The sequence below is a fragment of the Catharus ustulatus genome, chromosome 2 (genome assembly GCF_009819885.2).
Source record: "Catharus ustulatus isolate bCatUst1 chromosome 2, bCatUst1.pri.v2, whole genome shotgun sequence".
NCBI classification, from domain to species: Eukaryota; Metazoa; Chordata; class Aves; order Passeriformes; family Turdidae; genus Catharus; species Catharus ustulatus.
This window is the reverse complement of record NC_046222.1, coordinates 21,851,335-21,874,092: the sequence shown is the minus strand read 5'-3', so window position 1 is coordinate 21,874,092 and position 22,758 is coordinate 21,851,335. Positions and strand designations below refer to the sequence as shown.

The 22,758-nt window shown below is 38.6% G+C and overlaps 1 protein-coding gene across 1 annotated transcript in view; it reads left to right on the top strand.

Annotated features, from left to right (window-relative positions):
• F5 (coagulation factor V) overlaps positions 1-22,758 on the top strand; it is a 35,026-nt gene that overhangs the window by 648 nt on the left and 11,620 nt on the right. Inside the window, exons 3-15 of the mRNA XM_033053410.1 lie at positions 2,890-2,981; positions 4,033-4,155; positions 5,177-5,389; positions 8,213-8,356; positions 9,299-9,520; positions 10,036-10,201; positions 11,897-12,074; positions 13,158-13,260; positions 13,628-13,839; positions 14,556-14,706; positions 15,340-15,552; positions 17,293-19,222; positions 21,268-21,433. Of these exons, the coding sequence (XP_032909301.1) occupies positions 2,890-2,981; positions 4,033-4,155; positions 5,177-5,389; positions 8,213-8,356; positions 9,299-9,520; positions 10,036-10,201; positions 11,897-12,074; positions 13,158-13,260; positions 13,628-13,839; positions 14,556-14,706; positions 15,340-15,552; positions 17,293-19,222; positions 21,268-21,433 (3,913 nt within the window). The remainder of the gene's footprint in view (positions 1-2,889; positions 2,982-4,032; positions 4,156-5,176; positions 5,390-8,212; positions 8,357-9,298; positions 9,521-10,035; positions 10,202-11,896; positions 12,075-13,157; positions 13,261-13,627; positions 13,840-14,555; positions 14,707-15,339; positions 15,553-17,292; positions 19,223-21,267; positions 21,434-22,758) is intronic.

Below are 22,758 nucleotides of genomic sequence, written 5' to 3'. Positions count from 1 at the left end.
GCTGCATTAGTGGATAGAATTATTTTTATGTTTTCAGAGCACTTCTATTAAATAAGCTCCCAGACTTGCTTGTGTCATTTTTGCATAGGTTAATGTTGGTTGCTTGGGATTTTTAATATATTTATTTTAGGTGCATGGATGTTGAGCAACGTTAAGTTGAGCCATGGTTTGGTAAGATTTCAAAAACTTTCAGACTTTAGAATTTGCTGAAGGAATAATTATGTTCCAGGTGCTATCACTTTCACTTAAATTAGAACCAGATGAACTTTGGAACTAGCTGTACAGTTTCTGAGTTGTTCAGGAGTTTTGTGAAATGTACATTCTGAGTTCTGATGAGTGCAGGTTGTAATATCAAGTGTTGCTCTGCTACATTAAGTGAGAAAATTGATTTCATTTTTTTCAGATAGCATTGTACACTAGCCAGTCTACCTGCATCCACTAATCAAGAAAATACAATATGTTATTTTTATTACTACCACTGTCCTTAGGATTATAAACACTGCAAGGGCAATGTTACAGATTAAAGAACTTGGATGTAATTTTGAATTCTGTTTAAATTAGGGAGTGAAATTACAAAAAAATAAACCTTTAAATTGATTTTAAATTACTTGTCCTCCTACATTAAAACTTTTTTTGGATACTGCTGCTTTTATGTATGTATATTTATATATAGGTGGCTGATTTGCTTTTTATAGTTTAAATTTTTTTCCTAAACATGTATTGCATTTCAGGATAATATCAAAAATATACTTCCAGTTCAGCTTATGACTTTCTAACTAATTTTTTTCCCAAGATTCAATTATAACAAAGTTTCTGTGATTTTTAAAACCCCTTGAAAGTTTAATGCAGCTGGTATAAGCATAATGTTGAACTGGCAAGACAGAAGAAAATAGGATTCAACTTTGGGAACACGAAGCCAGATGCCATTTAAGTATTGACGTGGATGTGAATTTACTGCTTAGAACTTTATTCTCTTCTGCACTGGGTACATCAGTGTAAGCATCAACTGCTGTTTGGTTAAATTCACATTGTGGATGAAGTGTTTTCATGCACTAGAGTCTCACAAGACTGTCTAAAACATCAGCTGAAGATCTCTGAGCAGTATTTTACATGCAATGTTTATTAAGTTACCTTGCCTAAGTACTTAGAGCAAGTCACATTCCAGTTGGGTCTAATGAATTTTGTAGAACTTTCAGAAATTTAACTAAAACCCAAAACAAACAAGCGAGCAAACAAAACCCAACAAAACTACCAGCTAAAAAACCCAAAAAACAAAACAACACACACCCCAACACAAATATACTCACTGAGGAAGAGGTAATGGCTTGGATCCCAAAGGTGTTGGAGTAAGTAACTCATGCTGATTTCACTAGAAACTGAATGTCTAAATGCAGTGTAAGACTCTGATACTTTGATGCTTTTATTGCTAAATAACTGAAGAGAGACTAAAAGGAAAATGGGTTCTTCCTGAACTATTTCCTTAACTTTCCAATCATAAAGGCTAGAAAAGGATACCTAACATCTCTGAGTGTTGGTCTTACTTTGGCAGAGGTTTGTTACCATGTACAAGTGCTATTTATCTATAAGGCACTTCAGCACAAAGTGAAAATGTATTATCTGTTGATCTTGCAGTGTTGCTACTACAATTCTTAAGAGTTATATAACTAAACCTGCTTATGTAGTGTGATATTTCTGTTAGTGCACTAGGTATTTTATTTCTCCTCACTGTACAACTGGCACTGATAAATTTCCTCTTCTACTCTACAGTCCTACATGCATATTCTCTTTAACGTTGCCACATTAGGACAACTCTTGTCAATTAAGGTTATGGATACCATCCTTCCCCTTTAAGAGTTAAACAAAATTTTATTAATGACTTTATGGAGAGGGGAATGAATTGAAACATCAATTGCTTCTGCCTGACCCTGCTGTGGTGAGAGAGAGTTGCAGAGGAATTTACAAGAGATCTCTTCCAAAAGAGATCACCCCCTTATGGACTCTGGATGTCACTGAAGTGGGCTGTCTGTTCTCTGTGCTCAGCCCTCCCCATGCTTGACAACCCATCAGCTCCTCACTGTCAAATGTGCCTGAAAGGGCATTGCAAACAAAACCAGTGGAATTACTGTTGGATTCAGTCATCATACATACTATAGGAAATCAACCAACAAATGTTTAGGGCTGTTATCCTTTCAGCCTTCTCTCATCCTTATTTCCATTGCATAAGTGTCATGTGCTGATTTCCTTCTGCTTACCTAAATATTTTCTAAGAAAACATTGTGTGGTCCCCTGGGTGCCAAATTATTTATCTAACAAGACTAAGGGCACTTGCAGTGTTTCTCATTTTCTAACTTGCTGTGAAATCCTTAGTTGTTGTCAGAGAACAGCTTTGTGCTTGCCTCGAGAGTCCTTCCTATGACAGGAGCTTGCTGTTAATGCTGTTGTAAAACCCTTCTAGTTGGTCTTAAAGTTCAAACATAGGGCTAAATAAACAGAAATTCAGTTTTCTTTCACTGTGTTTTGTCAGATGCTTTCTGGGTTAAGTATGGTTGAGACATCTTCCTCTGTGTCTTGGACAAAACAAAGGCATCTTTACCCCAGAATCAAAAGGACCCATAAAAACCACCAGTAAAATCAGTGGTGAACTGTTCTAGGTATGGATATTGGATGCCCTGTATGAAATGATCTGGTTCAGGAACATCATAAATTCAGTAGAATAAGAGGGAGAAGGGAATACACTACAAAGAGTTGGACTGTGTGTTTTGCCTTCAGCAAAATGTGCAAGTGATTAAATATATTTCCAAGATTCATTTTTTGAGCTATCTGTTAAACAGCAATGGCATCTCTAAGAACCTTTGTCCTTTCAGTATTTTTTGTAACTTTTGGTTTCAGATTGGAACATTCAGATCCTGTATTTAAGAAAATTTCTTACAGAGAATATGAAGTGGATTTTAAAAAAGAAAAACCAGCAAATGCATTTTCAGGTAAACAGGAATGAAATGTTCTGAGTGGTTTTATTTTTTTCTTGTTTTAAAGCCAGTGGCAACCTAAGCAAGCTTGTATTTTTGTGTTCATTTTGTGTCATTATTTACACTAAACCAAATAGGCACAGGGGATGAGGTCTCTACAGTGCAGGAATTAGGCTTCTAAGACCATAGAGAAGTTGGGCTTTCAGAGGATGTGGCTGTCTACAAATCAGTTGCACCATACCAAATTTTTTCCTTGGTTTTCAGCATCTGATGAGATTTACCACATGCATGGTAACAGCCACAGCAATGACACTGTGAATTCCTTGTGAAGGATCCTAAGGCCTGAAACTAAATATACACAAAATAGTTTACAAAAAAAATACTAACAAGCCAAAAGTTGTCTTAGTAGCTTTTTCAATTGCTTATTTTTGCAACATGGGGAGTAGGCATACAAGCTCTTGAAATCTTTTGCAGGAAATGCCTCAAGAAATTTGCAGTGTGGAACTGATTATTTACTTGGATAACATTTGGGAATTGAAAGATCTCTTTGTTCTGTGACTTGTGGCATTCAGAGTGCTACTTAAAATAATGTGTTTGAATGCCTTTCTCTAAACTCTTAAACTATAAAATGTTTATCTTCTAAAACTATTTCATTAAATTGTATATTAAAGATACCTAGAAATTTTCAATGAACCTTAAGATGTATCTTTTGATAAAGTTTCTGTATCTGTAAAAAACATTTTTTTCACCTAAATCTACTATTTTCCTGTGATTTTTAAGTGCTAGTTGCCAGATACATAATTTATAACATTTCAGAATATGATTTTTAAGTGCTAGTTGCCAGATACATAATTTATAACATTTCAGAATATGCACTACATGCTTTAAGTACCCAGATGCCTTTTTATGGGTAAATCTTCATTGCTGTGTTATTACATTCTTTGCATTTAATTTTGGAAGTTGTATTTGAGAGCTAATATTTTCTAAAGGGGGAGAAAATTGTTTGTTTCACTGAACATACTGTTTTATTAATATTTTCCTCTTTCTTTATCTTGAATAACTACAGGACTTCTGGGACCAACCCTGCGTGCTGAAGTGGGAGATACTTTAGTAGTTCACCTTAAAAATATGGCTGACAAGCCAGTCAGTATTCATCCTCAGGGCCTAGTTTACAGCAAAAATGAAGAAGGTAAATACTGTAAAAACTACATGTTTTGCTCATTTACTTGGAGGCAACTGCATGAAATGTTGAGAGGGGTCCAGATCAATGTTTGAGGCTATGTGTAACACAAATATCTGTTGATCCTGGATTGCAACTTCACATCCATTGTTAGTTCTTTTCTTGTTTATCATTGTAACACTAGGAATATGAGTGTTATGAGCACAATTTCCTGACATGCTGTTGATACTCAGCATTTGTGGTGCTTTGCTCCACACCCTCATGAGACCAGCAAAAAGAGATGATAAACTATGACCAAATGGACAGTAAAATGTCTGTACCAGCACAAAGTGAGTTTGGTTGCTCGTGTTTCTTGGCTTGATCTGCCCTAGGTGCTGAGCCAGAGCTCTGACCCACAGTTTAAAAATAAATTCATGCAAGGCTTTGTTTGTTGTGTGGGTGCAAAAGGCGTTTTGCAACTACATCTCATGGAGTTGAACAGAACATCTCATTGGAAGTGATGGGCAGTTCTGTTTGACTGTTTTATTAATTAATGTACCTTTTGCACTTCCGATTTCAATTCCCTGTCTCCCCTTTATCATATTGCAGATCTACTGGATATGGCAGGCACACTCATGAGCCATTACTGCTCAATATGTGTATGTGCAGTGTACAAAAGGCCTCAGGCAGCAAGGCAGTGCCAGCCCATGCAGTGGCTTTATGAGAGACAGTTAGAAAGGTGACAGAGTGGGCAGCATCTCTCTGCAGAGCATCAGTGAGCTGAGGCTGAGGCTTCATCCCATTCTAACCCTAGTCAGACTGATGAAGAGGCCAACCTTTTGGCACTGGTGATACTTCTAGTAAATCTTTAATCTGTAAGAAACAGGATGGTGGAACAACGTGTGAGTGGAATCATGAGTTATCTCTTTGAAGCTGAAGTATCATATAAGTAAGATCAAACCAAACTTTTGAAACTGATTGTAGGAAAATATTCTAGGCATTTTAGTTGCTCTTTTTCTTCATGCCTCCCTATTCACTCTCTTCTTGACAGGCTCCCTATATGATGACAGAACATCACCTGCAGAAAAACAAGATGATGCTGTACTTCCAGGCCAGCTCTACACATATGTGTGGGATATATCAGAAGAAGTTGGTCCAAGAGAAGCTGACCTTCCTTGTCTTACTTATGCTTACTATTCTCATGAGAACATGGCAATGGATTTTAACTCTGGTCTGATTGGAGCATTGCTGATCTGTAAGAAAGGTAATGAAATGATGTAAGACTACTATAAGGTAATACATTTTCATTTCTTAACAAAGATGATAATAATGAGAGAAGATATATTATTTTCTTTTTTTCATCTTTACATGCATAGTAAAACAAATGTTTTTTAACATCATTCTTTTAGATGTTAAAGTTTTTAAATGCCAGTTTTCATGCAATTCTATCCTATAATTTTAGGATGGGCAGAAAACATTAATAAATAGATATGTATGTCCATACTGGTTGCATTTTCAGTTGCTTAACTGCTAAATATATGACCTCTAATTTTCCACCTTAAAATAAATATTTTTTAAAACTTCATTTAAAATGGTTTGGCCATTTCAGAGAATAAGGCAGGAAATAATTGGTTTACCCAATGTCTTTTGCAGGCTGTCTTGATCAAGAAACTGGAACACACTCTCTTTTGTAACAAGGGTTTAAAATTGCAGAGCAGTGTGTCTTTTGCTAGTCATTTGAAGATATGGCAAATTTGAACAGATCATAAGTCTAAAATTGTTTTTACATGTAGTCAGAGACTTCAGATTTCAGTAGTGTGAGCCATTGAATTCCATCTCCAGTAATAAGGAGTGGTGTTTGTAGCACTTGTAAATAGCTTCTAGATACATATCCCTGGTTTGAGGGACAGTTGAAACAATGTGCCATTGTGTAAAGTACTTAAACTACTTATTGGTCCCTTAAATCCAAGGTTTTTCCAAATTATATATCCTTCTTGTGGTGGATGTGCTGTGAGTTATTTAGCTTGATTTAGTTTGAGTCAAAAATTTTATGTAGACTGCAGACTGCATGGACTTGGACCTCAAAGCTTCCCTGAAAGTAAACAGTGCACTGGTGCAGTGTGGGTTGCATAAGGACATTTCCTCACCCATAGATACCATTTTAATGCAGAATACGTCTACTCTTATAATCTCAAAGGAGTGGCATTTGTATTAATTATGTTCCTCCTGAATTTTTTTTATGATTGGTGCTTTTAGCATTGTCTAGGACTTGTTATTTTCCTAATTTTTTGGGGTTTTTTTCTCTCAGTTTCTGTGTATATGCATATTTTATGGCATGCTTGGGCTAATCTGGGCAAATATTTTGAAACTACTTCCTTCTCAGGCTTCTCAAATTCATGCATCTGGACTTGAGTAGGATATTAATTTGAGATGGACTGGTGTGACCACTACCTTTAAGAAAATTTGGGTGTATCTTTCAGACTAGAACAAAGGCAAACAGCTCACTATGTATATTTTTAAGAATTCTGAGCACAGTTTTTTGACTGGACACTGTGTCTGGTAGATGTGCAATGTGCCTGTGTATTTAGTCTGTCTGGCATGGAGTTTTGTTTCTTCACAGCAACTCATATGTTGCTGTGCTTTGGATTTGTGATTTATTAGCATTGATAATACACCCACCCATGTTTCAGCTGTTGCTGAGCAGTGCTTGCACAGTGTCAAGGCTTTCTCTTTTTCCTGCTCACCCTCCCCAAACAGTGGGCTGAGAGTGGACAAGAGGTTGGGAGGGGACCCGTCTGGACAGATGAAATAAATTGGCCAAAGGGTTATTTTCTACCATTAACATGATTCTGCAATGAAAACTGGAGGCAGAGGAGGAAGTAACAGTGTGGGGAGAACGAGGGATGTTGACTTCCAAGATTACTGTTTTTGAGAGACTGACTGGGCATCAGTCAGCTTGTGGGAGATGATGAATGATTTCTGCTGCGTTACTTGTGTTGTTTGTGTTGCTTGTGTTGTTTTCCCCTCTTTCCTTCACCTTTGAACCACCTTTATTGACCCATGAGTTTTCTCATTTTTGTTCTTCCTGTTTTCTCTCCTGTCCTGTTGGGGATGGGGAGGCATTGGAGTGAGTGTTTGGCTGCTGGTTGGGGTCAGCTCCCCATGGTCTGACACATTTAAGAGGTGGTAAGGTTATAAAAAGTGGACTTTTGAGTTAAAGCACTGCCTGAATGTTCTTTGTATGGCAAGTACATAAATTCCTCTGTTGATCTGAGGTCTCTTTTGTGAAGAAAAACAGAATTTTGTAGCTTCTCATAAATAAAAAAATTACATTAAAGATAATTTCTTCTACTGCCTTTTTTCTTAGGTAGAATAATCAACAAGTTTGCAAATTTTTAATTCTTGCAATCCAGAGGGACCAGATTATGTTTCAAAAGTAGCAAGTGAAAATTTTTTATGTGAGCGATCTACAGAAAGAATCAGTAAAAATCATATCAGTTCTGTATGGCATGTCCAGAATGAATTCTACTTCTTGACAGAAGTTGCATCTGTATTACAAAATCAACCAAGACAGTTTCGTGTAACTGATCCAGCACAGCAGTGTCTGTTGAAGTCTTTTCTTTGGAAATGTTGTTTGCTGAGTGGTTGGTTTTAAGCTTTTTAAAGGTGCTGATGACCTCAGTGCTTGAAAAGGTGCTGTTCACAATGCTGGTGACTGCCATCACTCTTCTCCTTGCCTCACAGTCTGATAAGAGAGGGCAGCACCTGAATGTGAATGAAGGTGTTTGGCACTCCCCTCCATTAAGGTGATCTCTGCACCACATTGCCAGAAATTGTCTGAGACAATTCACTGTGTCATGTTTATCTTCTCTGGAATACTTCAGACATCTGATTTTGTGGTTACTCAATCCAAAAGTACTTTCAGAAATAAAATCACATTATGAGCATTCTTAAGGCCTTGTTTTGATCAAGCTCAGCCAGTACATGCTAACAGGTAAAACAAGATCATTAAATACGCATTAACAGCCACACGTGAAATCTGTATTATTTCTGCTTCAAATTAAGACCTGTTGTTTCTCCTTCACAGGAAGTCTAAATGAGGATGGGTCACAGAAACATTTTGACAGGGAATATGTACTGATGTTTGGTGTGTTTGATGAAAGCAAGAGTTGGCAAAGATCAGCATCAGTCAAGTATACAATTAATGGGTATGCTGATGGAACATTACCAGGTACTGTTCAGATTTATGTGAAATGAATCTAACATTTATGAACACCGAATATTACCTTCAGTTGCTTTTCATGCACAGGAATGGGAATGTGGAGATATGGGATACAGCCTTTTTTAGAATATGTCTGAGAGCATCTAAATTCTGGAAGAAAAACTATGCTGCTGAAAGGAAGTTGTATGCCATATTACTGATAGGAACAATGAGGTTACTTCTAAGAAGAATTCTGCTTGAAGTAAAGGATTACTAGCTTAAAAAAATATTTAATAAGCTCCTCGGTTTTTTTAACAAGCTGAGCGTGAGAGAGTGATTAGATTAAGTGAATTGTTGGTTCTACAGCATATAGAACATCCTTGGTGCAGAACTTCCTGAAAGTGGAAAGTCAGTTATCATTAAAAGACTCAATTAAGTGAGAAGACTGGGAAGATGGTAGTGGGGCTATTCTGTTGCTAGTGCTTTTCTGTTGTTCTCCTAAGAAAAAACTTCTAGAAAAAACTTTCATATCTCTCTCCCATCCATTGCGCAAATACAAAAGGCTGTCTTAAGTGGGGATTTTTTAAAGGAAATATTGGACCAGGGTAGTTACTGTCACTAGGTACCACATCAGTTTTTAGCTTAGATCCTTCCTTTGTTCTTTGTCTGTCCTGTCCTGCTTTCCCCTCACTCCTCAAGCAAGGACAGGTCAGCTTTCCAAAAGAATGTGTTTTTCCTTTTTTCACCAGCTCATTTGTCACTTGCAGGTAAGATTTAAACACTGTCTTCCACTGACATACAATATGTTGGTATCTGTTCCATTTACACTCTTCTGAAACTTCCTCTTGTTGCAAACATCGATCACAGCAATTTTTTTTATGTCTTCAGTGAAGATGCACTTCAAACCTAGGGTGCCTGGGAAACCTGCATGCTTTGCCTGTATTCTGAACCCTAATCTCGTGTCTCTTTCAGATTTAGAAGCTTGTGTGTATGACAACATTAGCTGGCACTTGATAGGAATGAGTTCTAAGCCAGAAATCTTCTCCATTCATATAAATGGCCAGTCCATGGAGCAAAAACATCACCGAGTTTCTGCTGTTAACTTGGTGGGAGGAGCTTCAACCACCGTCAACATGACAGTGACTGAGGAAGGAAGGTGGCTTATATCTTCTCTTGTCCAAAAGCACCTGCAAGGCAAGGAAACATCTAGTTATTAGGCACCTGTAAAGCTGTCTTTCTCTATGTTCCAAATGGCTTCTACTGTTTTGCAACAGTACAGTTAATCTTCTTCAGGTTGTTTTGTCATTTCACTAAGAAACTGACCAAGAACAGGGCATTCTGTTGGAAGTGCAGGGTGAACTGAAAGATGTTCTTATCTGCAACTTTACTGAGCAACAGTGATTCAGTACTCCAACATCTAAGTCTCTGTGAACTGTTCACATAAGCACCACTATAAAATTAGTAAGAAAACACCTGTTTCCTGAGAAACGGAGTACTTTCAGCCAAGGGTACTTAAATGTGAGGAAAATATTTTCTGTTCATCATTTGAAAAATGATATCTTTCAACAATGATCAGAATTCTGTTTTAAAGAATAAGAACATAATCTCTCTTGTAAGAGTTGGTGATATCTTTTGGGGGTAAAAACCAGCTGAAATGGTAAGAGTTCCTCAGATGGGAAATCACTGTGGTCCTGTTTCCTCTCAATTAGTTGGAATGCACGGTTACCTCACTGTAAGGGACTGTGGGGACAAAGAGGTGAAGAAGAGTCGTCTCTCCTACAGAGAACGTCTTGTGGTCCAAACCTGGGAGTATTATATTGCTGCAGAAGAAGTTACCTGGGATTATGCCCCAAGTATTCCAGACACCCTTGATAGGTAAAATAATACTTTGTCAGTATAATAGCGAATGTTGACATGAAATCACAGGATAATTGTGGCTGGAAAGAACCTCTTGGTATACAACAGCAAATTGGATCCAGTTGCACTAGATCTTACGTGGTTGCATTTTTATTGTTTCCAAGTACAGGGACCCCTCAGCTTCTCTTGGCATCTTTGCAACTTCACAGTGAAAAATTTTTTCCTTTTATCTAAACATTCTTTCTCATGTTGCACCTTGTGTCCATTGTGTCTCATTTCTTCATCATACAGCTCTGAGAAACATGTGGTTCTGCTTTCTCTATAATGTCAATTTGATAGTTGAGGTTAAAGATAAGATGCTCCCTTAACTATGTCTTTGCATAGCTGAGGAAACTGGAATTTTGCTTCTATGCCAAGGACTCTTGCTCCCTGATCACCATGTTGGCCCTTCACTGGGCTCTCACCAGTGTCAGTGACTTTCTTTGCTGAGAGGCCCAACAGTGGACACCTTCTTTTGCCTCTCAGGGAGTCCAAAATAACAATATGACTTAGGAATTGTCCAAAGTAGCATAGAAGCTTATTTTCTGAAATACTTTTCAGCATCAGTTTGCTGAAATAAACAATCCTAAAGAGGAAGAGAAAGGGAAGCAGGGAATATTTCTGGAGATTAAAAGTTCTGTACAATGAAGTGTTTAGGGAGTAGGAGAAAGAGCTCTCTATAAATGACTTCTGCATGATACCAATGTAGATGGAGTACAAGTCATAATAAGTGAGCATATTGGGCCATTTTCTCAACTTAAGACTAATAGAAGGAATTCTGTAATGTACATGTTGTCATGGTATACAGTGCTATCAGTGCACTGTGGGGTAAAATTTGCAATCTGTCAATTCCCCAGTGCTATTTGTGCCTTTAGGAGCCTTTACAAGCTGATATTCATAAGAATCTTTAAGGATTTAAGCAGAACAAAACAAATTCCGTATTCTGTAAGTATTATAGTTTCATATATCTCCTTAGAAATACAGTGTTTGCACAGCTCATTCTCCTTTGGCATAATCCACTTCCCTTATGTGCTCTTGAGCTGCACAGAACAACTTTTATATCTTTCCTGCCAGTCACACTGCCTTACTTAACCACCTCAATGCTCTGATTTTTCCTCCTTTGTTCAAAATTGCAGAGTTTATGCCTTTTTAGTAACCTTTTTTGAAGTATAAGTGGCAACAGACATGTTGCTTTGTGTAAATTCCAAGTGTTTATTCTAGTTTTTTTCTCAGCATTGACAATTGTAACATTTGAAACCTCAATATAACACTACTTACTGTATGATGCCTGACTGGGATTATGTTCCTATTTCTCCTGGAATCTTTGCTACTGTGAGCACAGGCCTTTGAAAAAGGAGGACAGTGATTTCTATTTTACCTTGAAGTGTACCTGCTGCTTCAGTTTGTTTCTTACTTGTATGTACACTGTTAAATTAAATGTAAAGTCTGGTGTTAATTGGTCATATGTAATACCGAAACACAAGTAACCATCCAAGGTTCTTCTTAAATAATTTAGGTTAGAATCTGGGGGGAAAAGCATTAGGTTAATTTAGGGTTTGGATATTTTTCAAAGAAGTGAGATTTCTACCAGTGGCTTGAATACTAATTTTGTATTTTAATAGATGTTATTAATTCATGTTTTGTTGATTGTTTTTCTTTTCCTTTATTTTTAAGACACTACAAATCACAACACTTGGACAACTTCTCCAATCTCATAGGTAAAAGGTATAAAAAGGCTGTTTTTAGGCAATATACTGATGACAGCTTCACAAAACGTCTGGAAAGTCCTCGTCCCAAGGAAACTGGAATCTTGGGCCCTATTATCAGAGCTCAAATAAATGATAAAGTCAAAGTAAGTAGCATAAATACAGAGATTATTAATACTATAGCATGTTTTTCATTGAGGGAGAGATACAAAGGAACTAGTTTGATTTGTGTTGTCTTTCAAATAATATAGCTAATGTTCTAAATATTGGCCCTTTTAAAAGGTATGATCACAAGTAACAGTGTTTAGCTTGCGTTTTTCAATGTTCCTTCTGTGATTTCCATGACTGTGCTTTATTTTACAACATAAACGTGCTTCAGTCATACGCTGTAAAATATATATTGACACTGGTCCAAAATGGGAAAAAACCCCTATACCTGGGGGGACTTTTGAGGGGATTTGTATGTGAGGCTGAACTTCATGGGCCTCTTGTTTCTTATGCTGATATTTTTTTCTGGCCGTTTTAGACAAAAGTACTCAGTTTCCACAATCAAATTTCATGAGGTATATATTCAGGCATTCCATGAGGTTATACCACAAAACTACAAAACATTTCATTACAAGCTTATGCTGCTACAACATCCAGTTGTCTTTCTCTTGTCATTTAATGATGCATCACAAAGTTCCATGACCTTTAACTTCTATAATTTCCACCATGACTCTGTGGCTCTAAATTTGAGCTTAGTATGTTCCCTTTTTTCTCTTCTCTCTCTCTCTCTCTTTTTTTGTTTTTTTAATCCTGATTTTATCAAGAATAGGCGGGAAATTTTGCCTTTTCCTTACGTATCCCCTCTGGGTCTTAGAATCTGGGACAAGCTTTGGTTTTAATTTTTTTTCTCTCATATAGAAGGTTTTTAAGAACTTCAGTCAGTAACTTCATATTTCCAGAGATAGTGTGTGCCTAGTAGTTGGAAGAACAAGTGTTCTTTTTAGATCTTCCAGAGCTCAGCAGTAAACAGCTGAACTTCACTCAGTGGGGTTTGCAAAGTCCAGCAGAAGGGTAACAGCATTTATTCTTTGGGTTTATATATCAGGCAAGACACTCTTTTGCCTTTCTGGCACTTTCTGGGCTAAAACCAGACAAATTCTAATGTAGTGGTAACTACATTATGTATTCAGACAAGGATCTGTTGAATCCTAATTTTTTTTTTCATTTGCTTTTCAATGTAGATTGTATTCAAAAATAAGGCCAGTCGACCTTACAGCATTTATTTCCATGGAGTGACACTTGCAAAGAATGCAGAAGGAGCTGATTATCCCCTGGATCCCACAAGTAAAAATTTGTGAAATATATTTTTCATGTCCCTAACTGTTATGGATGGTTTTGTTGCTCTGAAGGAGGTGCTGTGAATGGGCATGACTGGGAGACCTCAGCTCTGTGCTCTGTCTCTGCTAATCTGTTGTGTTACCTTATAGAGAAACCAAGGTATTATCTGCAAAGCAGAGACAAATACCCTCTCTCTGTTGTCTTAGTTTTCTGTTCTTGTTTGTGATTTTAAAGAGACAAAAGTTCTTGCTGAGCTTCAGTTATCTCAAGGTAGCTTTTAATGGCCAATATGCACCAGTGTCATTAGAAGGTGCAGCTTGATATTAAGATCTGGCTCTGAGTTTTTATCATTACTGTTCTTGTTTTTCCTTAGGCAATGGCACCCAGAGCAAAGGAGTTGAACCTGGGAAGACATACACATATGAGTGGAAAATTGCTAAAACAGACCAACCCACTGCACAGGATGCACAATGTATTACAAGGCTGTATCACAGTGCTGTAGATATTGAGAGAGATATAGCCTCTGGGCTGATTGGCCCACTTCTGATCTGTAAAAGTGAAGCACTGACACAAAAGGGTGTGCAGGTAACTTGTTTGGGCAGATTTTATTCAAATAATATTATTTGGTCTACACAGAATTTTACTTCCCTTAGAGAACTGTTCTGTAGAAAGCAGTTAAACCAATAGACTCCTGAAAAAACAGTCCTCTGTCCACAGGAAGGAATTATGTTCTGTGTTTCTTAGCAAGAGCTAAGAAAGGTTAACAAAAGGTCAGCCTGACTTGGAAGTCTATTTCTAGACTTGATAATAAATTTTCTTGCTGCTATTATATTTTCATACTCTGAAGATATTCAGATCTGACCTTGTCCCTTTCTTAACAGAAATAACTCCACACGATCTGACAATCTCAGGCACAATAAATCTAGAACAACCAAAATATCATGGGAGAGTTATGGGAGAGGGCTTCCCTTTACCAGTTATTTAAAATTTGCTTGGTAAAGACTTAAGCATCACTTGAGGGAAAAAAAATGTCAGAAACTTTGTCAGGTCAAACCAGAAGTCTGGTCCTGTTACAGAGAGCCCAGTCATAAATCTGTATATTAGCACTGCTAGAGGCTTGCTCAGTGTTCCACCACAGGCTGGTTACAGTAGTAGGATTGAAGTCTGGAGCCTCTACTCCCTTCCCTCTGGATCACACTGAAGCTTATGTTGGTTACATAGTAAGAAAGAGGTTTTAGGATTGAGCTCTTACTACGTGTGTCTGCTGATAAAATATAACTGCTGTGTTGATTGTCTTTCAGAAAAAGGCAGACGAGGAGCAGCAGGCAGTGTTTGCTGTGTTTGATGAAAATAAGAGCTGGTACCTAGAGGATAACATCAAGGAGTACTGCAGCAATCCAGCCACTGTTAAAAGGGATGATCCCAAGTTCTATAACTCGAACATAATGCACAGTGAGTGGGATACGGAGATGAATAATAGGAAAGCTTACATGAACCTGACCACTCAGTGATTGCTTGTTCTCAGCCCTGTGAGCAGGGAGTCCTACAGAGAGTCAGTGAACTGCTAACTGTGCCAGGTGCACTGGACTAAGAAATAGGAAATATCATAGAATCAGAAAGGTTGGAAAAGACCTCCGAGATCAAGTCCAATCTCTGACCTAATACCTGCATGCCCACTAAAACATATTGCAGAGTGCTGCATTCACTTGTTTTTGAACACTTCCAGAGGTGATGACTCTGCTGCTTCCTTTGGGAGTCTTTTCCAATGCTTAAACACTTACTAAAGAAATTTTTCCTAATAACCAATCTGAACCTCCCCTTGTTTTATTGCTAGCTGCCAGGGAGAAAAGGCCTACCCACACCTTGCCACTAGCCGCTAGGCTGGCTCTGAACCCTGAAACAAAGACAAGGGTTAACTAAATTTTACTGCCTTAGAGATAGTATTTCAGAGATGGAAAATACCATGGTATCAGCACTGTGCCAGTCTCTTTCTAGTGGAAACATGAGTCCGGTGGACTGACATCAAAGAACAGGAAGTTTTAAAATAAAAATACTGAAACCACTTTTCCTTTGCTTTCCTTTTAGCAATAAACGGCTATGTGTCTGACAGCAGTGAAATCCTTGGATTTTGCCGAGATACTGTGGTTCAGTGGCACTTTTCCAGTGTTGGTATTCATGATGAGATTGTCTCTGTTCGCCTTGCTGGACACTCTTTTCTGTATCAAGGGAGATACGAGGACACATTGAGCCTTTTCCCAATGAGCGGAGAATCAGTCACAGTGGAAATGGACAATGGTGGTAAGTGGTGGAACTGGAGTGTTTGGCAGCTCTTCTAAGATATTTTTTAATCTCCAGTCTATAAGGACTTACCTAAATAGGAAAGAAAACTCTTCTGATAAATACGGTCCTAGAAAACATTTAATCATTCCCCAGTGCAAGTGATATGCACGGAGTCTTGCTGGCTACAGTAACTTAGAATCACTGTATGCTGTACTGAGGCTCTTTTTGTTGGTCATCTTGTATTTTTTTTCACTTCACAATTAATGCTGGGGTTAGTAATGATAATTTTAAGGCAAGATTCTTCTTGGAAACCAGTATCAACTCCATTGTATGATTTCCAGGTTTGCCACAATCCTGTCTGTCTTGAGCAGTCTAAAATGGGCTGAAACTGTCAAATTCTGCTGGTCATGTCTGGGTAAAATGACTACACCTGACCTTAAGCTTGTGTTCATTCAGCAGCAGCAAAGTCTACCTGCCTGAACGGGGTCACTGGTCTATGGGATGCATCTCAATGTTTTACTAGAATTAACACCATGACTTGGAAGAAGGGACATCAGAACCCATGTAGTCCACATTTAAGGCATTACTTCCAAAAGGACAGATTCTTTGTCATTGAAGTCTGTGCACTTTGAGTTATCATTCTAAAATCCCTGAAGGTTTAAGTATCCTTATTCCATTAAAAATATCTCTTTTTTTTTAAAAAAAAAAAAAGTACTTTATATATTGTACAGCATCAAGACCTTATAACTTAAAAATGTGTAAGTGGCTTGTGTTGCTCAAGACTTGGGAATCATTAAAACTCTATTAGATTTGATGGAAACCTCCCAGTAATAATGTTGTATTTTTGCTTGATTTTGGTATGCAATCTATTCTTTCCATCTAGGGCATATTCTCTTTGATAAATTTGCTGTTGTTAGAAATCAGGAAAGCTGTGCAGGTTAATTCAAGCTGATCAATACAGGAAGAACTGTATGTCACCTTTTTCATAAAAAAACCTGTTTCTCAGGATGTTGATTCTGTCTATTCTGTCATTTCATAGTTCCAAAAGCAAGGTGTAACAAACAAAGTACTTGATTTGATATTGTTTAGGGAAACAGATTCTATTTTCTTCTCTGAAGATCCTAGTTTCCAATAGAGAACTTATGTTGTGACTAGGTTTTGGAGGAATTATAAAACCTTTAAATTAATCTGAGATGCTTCAGATTGGCAGATTAATAGCTTGTGTCAGATTGGAAATTCAAATTGCTGTATTATTATTATACTTATTACAGGTCATCCATTATTCATTCAAAAGCTTTTAAAATACTGTGTTTGTCAGATGTTTGCCAACATTGCCTCAGAATGTATTTGCTCTGCTCAGAATGTTCTACCTATGTAGCAGTGCATGCACCAGTCAGGACAGGATAAAATTGAAACTTTCTTGAAAGGTCTCACTCTTAGATCCAGATCTAAACATAGGATCCTTTAATTTGTTTCTTTCCTTTTCATATCCATGTCTTTCATGGGTTATTTTTGGATTCAGGTTCTAGTTACAGCTTAATCTATGGAGAAGAGCTTCGTCTCCTAGATGTATTTATATTGCTCTTATTTGTCTACAATTTATTATTATTTTTCATTGCAATGAGAGCTCATGAATATCCCATATAAAGATTAGCAGTCTGCTATAGCAGGTGCTGTAGAAGCAGCCCCAACTATTTCCCTTGGCCATGTACATGATAGACAATGTCCACTCTCATAACACTTTTATTTCAATTGCAGGTACTTGGCTTTTGGCATCCTGGGGCACCCCAGGAAGGAGTTATGGCATGAGGCTGAGATTCAGGGATGCTAAATGTGACTATGAGGAAGATGAAATAATTGATGTTGTGGATTTAACTCCCATCAAGACTGAAAGAAAGGCTGTTCCCACCTCAGCTGAGAAAGATTTGCAAGAAAATGAGAAAGACAAGGAGGAATTGGATTATCAGGATTACCTGGCTTCTGTTTACTCCATTCGAAGCTCAAGAAAGACAGCAGATGATGAAGAAAAACAAAATCTTACAGCACTGGCCTGGGAGCAGTATGAAGACACTGATGCCATGAGTTCTGAGGTGGCAGCTGGCTCAGGTCTGACAGCTATAAATAGTAGTGGAACAAACAACTCTAAGTTCTTAGAAACTTATATCACTCCTCTTCCCCCAGTCAAGGCCAAAGCATTCCAGTCAAATCACACATCAATCACAGCAGAAGAGGATTTATTTTTAGCTACAACACGTGATGGAGAAGCTGACTTGGTATTTGAGAACAGAAGCCAAAGCAATTATGAAATAGCTCACAGTAACATGTCTGCAGGTGAGCACTTGCTGCGCAATGGGGAAGACCCAGTAAATGTTGCAGAAGAGCTTCCAGCTGGTGGAAAGGACAGTAAATCTTTTCCAGAAGAACATCAAGAGCAAAGCACAGGAAATTATACCACTAACAAGAAAAGGACAAGGCAAAGCTCGCTGGCCATTAAGTTTTACTCTGTCCAAAAGATGAACGCCCTTCTAAACCATGTCCGAAATAAAAATGTCTCATTTTCTGTCAAGACTGGTGCACCTCAGCCTGTGCATCGTACAGAAGACACATCCAGTGAAGCCACGGCAGGAACTGGCCAACTACCAAATGAATATGATGATAATTTAAAAGAGGAGGGAAAGAAGATGGAAAATGTCATGCACACAGTTAATTTGACACTGGATTCAGACTTCATAGTAGGAAATAGGTCTAATGCATCCAGCCTTTCTGAACCCAGGATATCCAAAGATAAACCAGCAGATGTTTTTTCTTTAGAATATATGTTAGACAATACAAGCCCTAATTCCAGCCCTGCTGTAGTGAAGAACCTACTAGAAGCATCATTGCCCAGGGCTGGGAAATATTCATCTAAAATGACTAGCGAGGAATGGAATTTGGTGTCTGCAAAGATAAATGCAGGGTTAGAGGTGAGTTTAGATAAATCTGCTGGTGGGAAGTTAAATCATCATGGCAGAAACAGTACAGCATCCATAAATAAGGAGGATATGAAGAAGTATCAAGGGTTCTCACATCTAATGGGGGAAAACCAGAAATGGAGCCACATGCACCCAACTCAGAAAGGAAAGGAGGGAAACAACGACACCTTGACTTCATCCGGAACCTTCATCAAGACCCGAAGGAGAAAGAAGGAAGGTGCAAAACTTACCTACTTGCTGAGCCCAAGGAGTAGAAACCCTAAAAAGCACAACAGTTCCATGGTAGGGTCTGGCCATGTGTTGTTTCCAGGTGGGACCAACCACACAGCAGTGCCATGTTGCACAGACGCCACCAAGGCAGCCAGTGAGGTCAGCCCAAGAGTGGATCTGAGCAGAGCCAGGCATGGAGAGTCGCTGAATGACACCCTCACCCCACGGCAGTTTAGGCCATCCATCACAATTGGGCTTCCCCGAGCAGATGGAGACTATGAATACGTGATAGGAGAATCCTACAGTGACGAGAGCTCGGGTGGGGAATATGAGTACCAGTATGTGAGCTTTGATGACCCCTACCTGACAGACCCCAAGGTGAACATCAGCACACAGCGGAATCCTCATGGCATTGCTGAGCACTACCTGCGCAGCAAAGGCAATGAGAGGAGATACTACATCGCAGCTAAAGAGGTCTGCTGGAACTATGCAGGATATAAGAAAAGGTTTGCCTAAATAATTTGCTTTCATTTGACACACCCTCCTGAAATCTCCTTGCAGAATGTTGATTTGCATGCTGATAAACTTATAAGCAACTGTGAAGTGCCATCTGATTTCTGACATTTCAGTGGCAGAACCATAAGAATTTTCCATAAGAGATAGGCCCCTTAGAAATGTCAGAGTGAGATTACTATAATCAAGGACAACACAGCTAAGAACTCTTTTCTTTTTTTCTTAACCCACTTTTGTAGTCTCACTAGAATCAGTCTTTAATACATCTGTTAGAAAACCCACTGTAAGAGGTCAAGAGGGAATCTTGCAGCTTGTTTTGGTATACTTGAATGACTTGTTTTACTTCGTGCTTCAGTTCTTGGTACCTGTACACAGCACAGAGACCTCCTTGTGCAAAGTCTTTCTAGGAATTTAATGGACTAACTCATGGAATCTAGAATGGGATGTACTTATAGACAGATGAAATCAGTTTCTAGCACTAGCAGGAAATGGTTGTGGTGTCTCAGTTCTCTGTTGGAAAATGGAATAACCGCACTTTCCAACTTCACAAGGCTACAGTATTCAAAAGTACATGAAAGCTGCAAAGCGTTTAACCACACTGGTGACTGCCTTATATTAAGAGTAAAAACAAAGCAGCATAAATTATAATTATTGCTCCTGCTGTTCAGAGAAATCAGGTGACTCGATCACAAACCCTAATGTTGAGGGATTTTCTCACATTTTGACAGGGACGACTGGCTACTGTGCCACAGCAAAGAATATGTGAGAATATACTGAGAGAAACACTGCATTAAAAATTCACTCTCTTAATTGGTACAAGTTAGGATCAGTGCTCACCCAACAAGGCATAGAATTCCTTGTCACTTTTCATCAAAAAGCTGGACCAAAACTTGCACAACTTTGGATTTTTATCAAAAGCAGCCCAAACAGGAGTGAGAAAATTGTCATTATGCAAAATGAATCTCCAAACATAGATTATTCCTCAAAATTAATTTCCATTAAATTTGGTGGAAATAAAAATAAAACTTTTTCAGTGTTCTCCATGTTTACTCCTGCCTCATCTCAGTCCACATAAAGGGCACTTGCAAAAATAGCAGAATCAAGACAGTATCTTTGGGCACTTGCAAAATCAGGAATTCTTTTATGCTTAGACCTCTGTATAGGTCTCTCCAGAAACGTTCATCCTCAGCTGGTGTGAGCTGCATAGTTCCAGTGAATTTAACAGAGCCCATGGGATACCATGTCTCTGTGTGTTGAGAAGCTAAAACCCAGTCTTACTCCTATGTAACTTACATTAAATTTCTGATTTTTGCAGAACTCATAATAAAGCAAGATTTGTAGGGAATTATAATAGCATTTCAGTGCTTCTATTTAAGATCAGAACAACAGTTTGAATGTCTAAAAGCTTATTTTACCACACCAGCTCTGGGATGCAAAATGTAGATATTATCAGATGTAAAGATCTGTGAGACAGTAGGATGTAGGTGATAGGCTCACTACACTCAGAAAAACTTCAATTCAGATTATTAAAGCTAAGAAAATAAAGGAAAATAGAGCTCAGATGGGTTTTGAGAGACTTGTTGGAGTTCTTCAGTGATAGTTAACCAAATGGTTGAGTTATCTTGTATCCAACTGTAGAACTAGAATTTCTTAAACATTGCAAGCCATGATTTTCAGGACCATCTGACACTTATTTCGTGGATTCATAGAAGGTTAGAAAACACTTTTAAGACCATTGAGTCCAACCTTTAACCCAGCACTGCTAGGTTAGCCACTAAACCATGTCCCTCAGAACCACATCTGCATATCTTCTAAACACTTCCAGGGACCAAGACTCCACCACTTTCCTGGGCAACCCTTTTGGTAAAGAAATTTTTCTTAATATCCAATCTAAACCTTCCCTGACACAGTTTGATGCCATTTGAATGTTTATATTCACAGAATTCTAAAATGTTTCTGCTGTATGAGTTCTCAGGTTTCATCAAAGCTATTTTTTCTGATTCACTGTGTGAGATTTTAATTGGGGTTTTCCTTTCAGTACAATGAGGAATGACAAAACCTGTAAAGATGGCAGCAGACGTAAGGTGATTTTCCAGAGCTATACAGACAGCACCTTTTCGACTCTTCAGGATGAAGATGAATATACAGAACATCTTGGCATCCTGGGACCAGTTATTCGGGCTGAAGTGGACGATGTTATCCTAGTAGGTCAATGTTTTGATTTTGTGCCCAGGATAAGATTCTTACAGTGATCTTGAAGTGTAACAGAATGAATCTAAAAATACCACCATTTTTAAAAGTACAATGAAGGGGAAACAGTTTCCAAAGCTAGAAATTGCACTGTGGACATGTAAGCACTGTGATGTGTTTCTTTAGGCACATCTTTTTTTCTCTCCTGTCCACAACAAATTAAATTATGTTTTTCTTTCTTATGTTTCCCAACATTAAATACTGGCTCATTGGTCTACTATAAAATAAGATTTAGGTTTAATGTTAATGAAAAATTAATTTTCTAAACTCATAAATTAGTACATATGTGTTCAAGATTAATATAAACTTTTTGGGAAAATATATCATTTCCTCTAAAAAGCTTTGCTATGTAAATGTGCAGGATTTTATTAAATAAACAAGGATGAAGAGGAACCATGTCCCTGGTGATACTGTGGTATACAGTAATTTCATGACCATAAGGCGCACCGGACTATAAGGCGCACTTTTTTTTTTTGCAATGAGGATCAGTGCCGCGCACAACAAAGTAACGAAGTAGTAACACCTCCCTGCCCGCGCTGCTCCCGGTGCTTGGGGCAGCCCCTCGCCTCCCTGCCAGTGCTGCTCCCACCCCCTGCCTCTCTGCCAGCGCTGCTCCCGCCCCCCGCCCCTCTGCCAGCGCTGCTCCCGCCCCTCTGCCAGCGCTGCTCCCACCCCCTGCCTCTTCGCCAGCGCTGCTCTTGCCCCCTGACTGTCTTGCCAGCGCTGCTCCCACCCCCCGCCTCTCTGCTAGCGCTGCTACCGATCCCCGCCTCCCTGCTAGCGCTGCTCTCGGCACCTGGGGCCGCCCGCGGCCACCCCTCATCACTTCTCGGCGCTCCCGCGGCACTGCCCCCCCTCGCAGCTCTCACTTCCAGGTTGGCAAATTTCGCAACTTTGTACATTATATAAGGCACACCGGACTATAAGATGCACTTCCGACTTCGGGCCAAAATTTTAGTCAAAAGGGTGCACCTTATAGTCATGAAATTACTGTATTTGCATTAGGAAGCACACCGCTGTAAAATTTCCCTTCTCTCATTCTTCTTCATCCAGTCTTGCACACACAGAGATGGACTTAAGGAAAATTGATCTGAGTGCTTTCTGCTTATTTCAGTAGGAGTGATGTGTAGCAGGAACACACCAAGCTATGTTTAAATCATGAGTAAGAGAAGAAATAGATTTTGTAGCTTGGGAGCATTATTCTCTAAGGGAAGGAAAATATGTAGTCCCACTATCTTGGTGATTCTCTGGGACAAGCGGTAAGCACTGATTTCAGCAA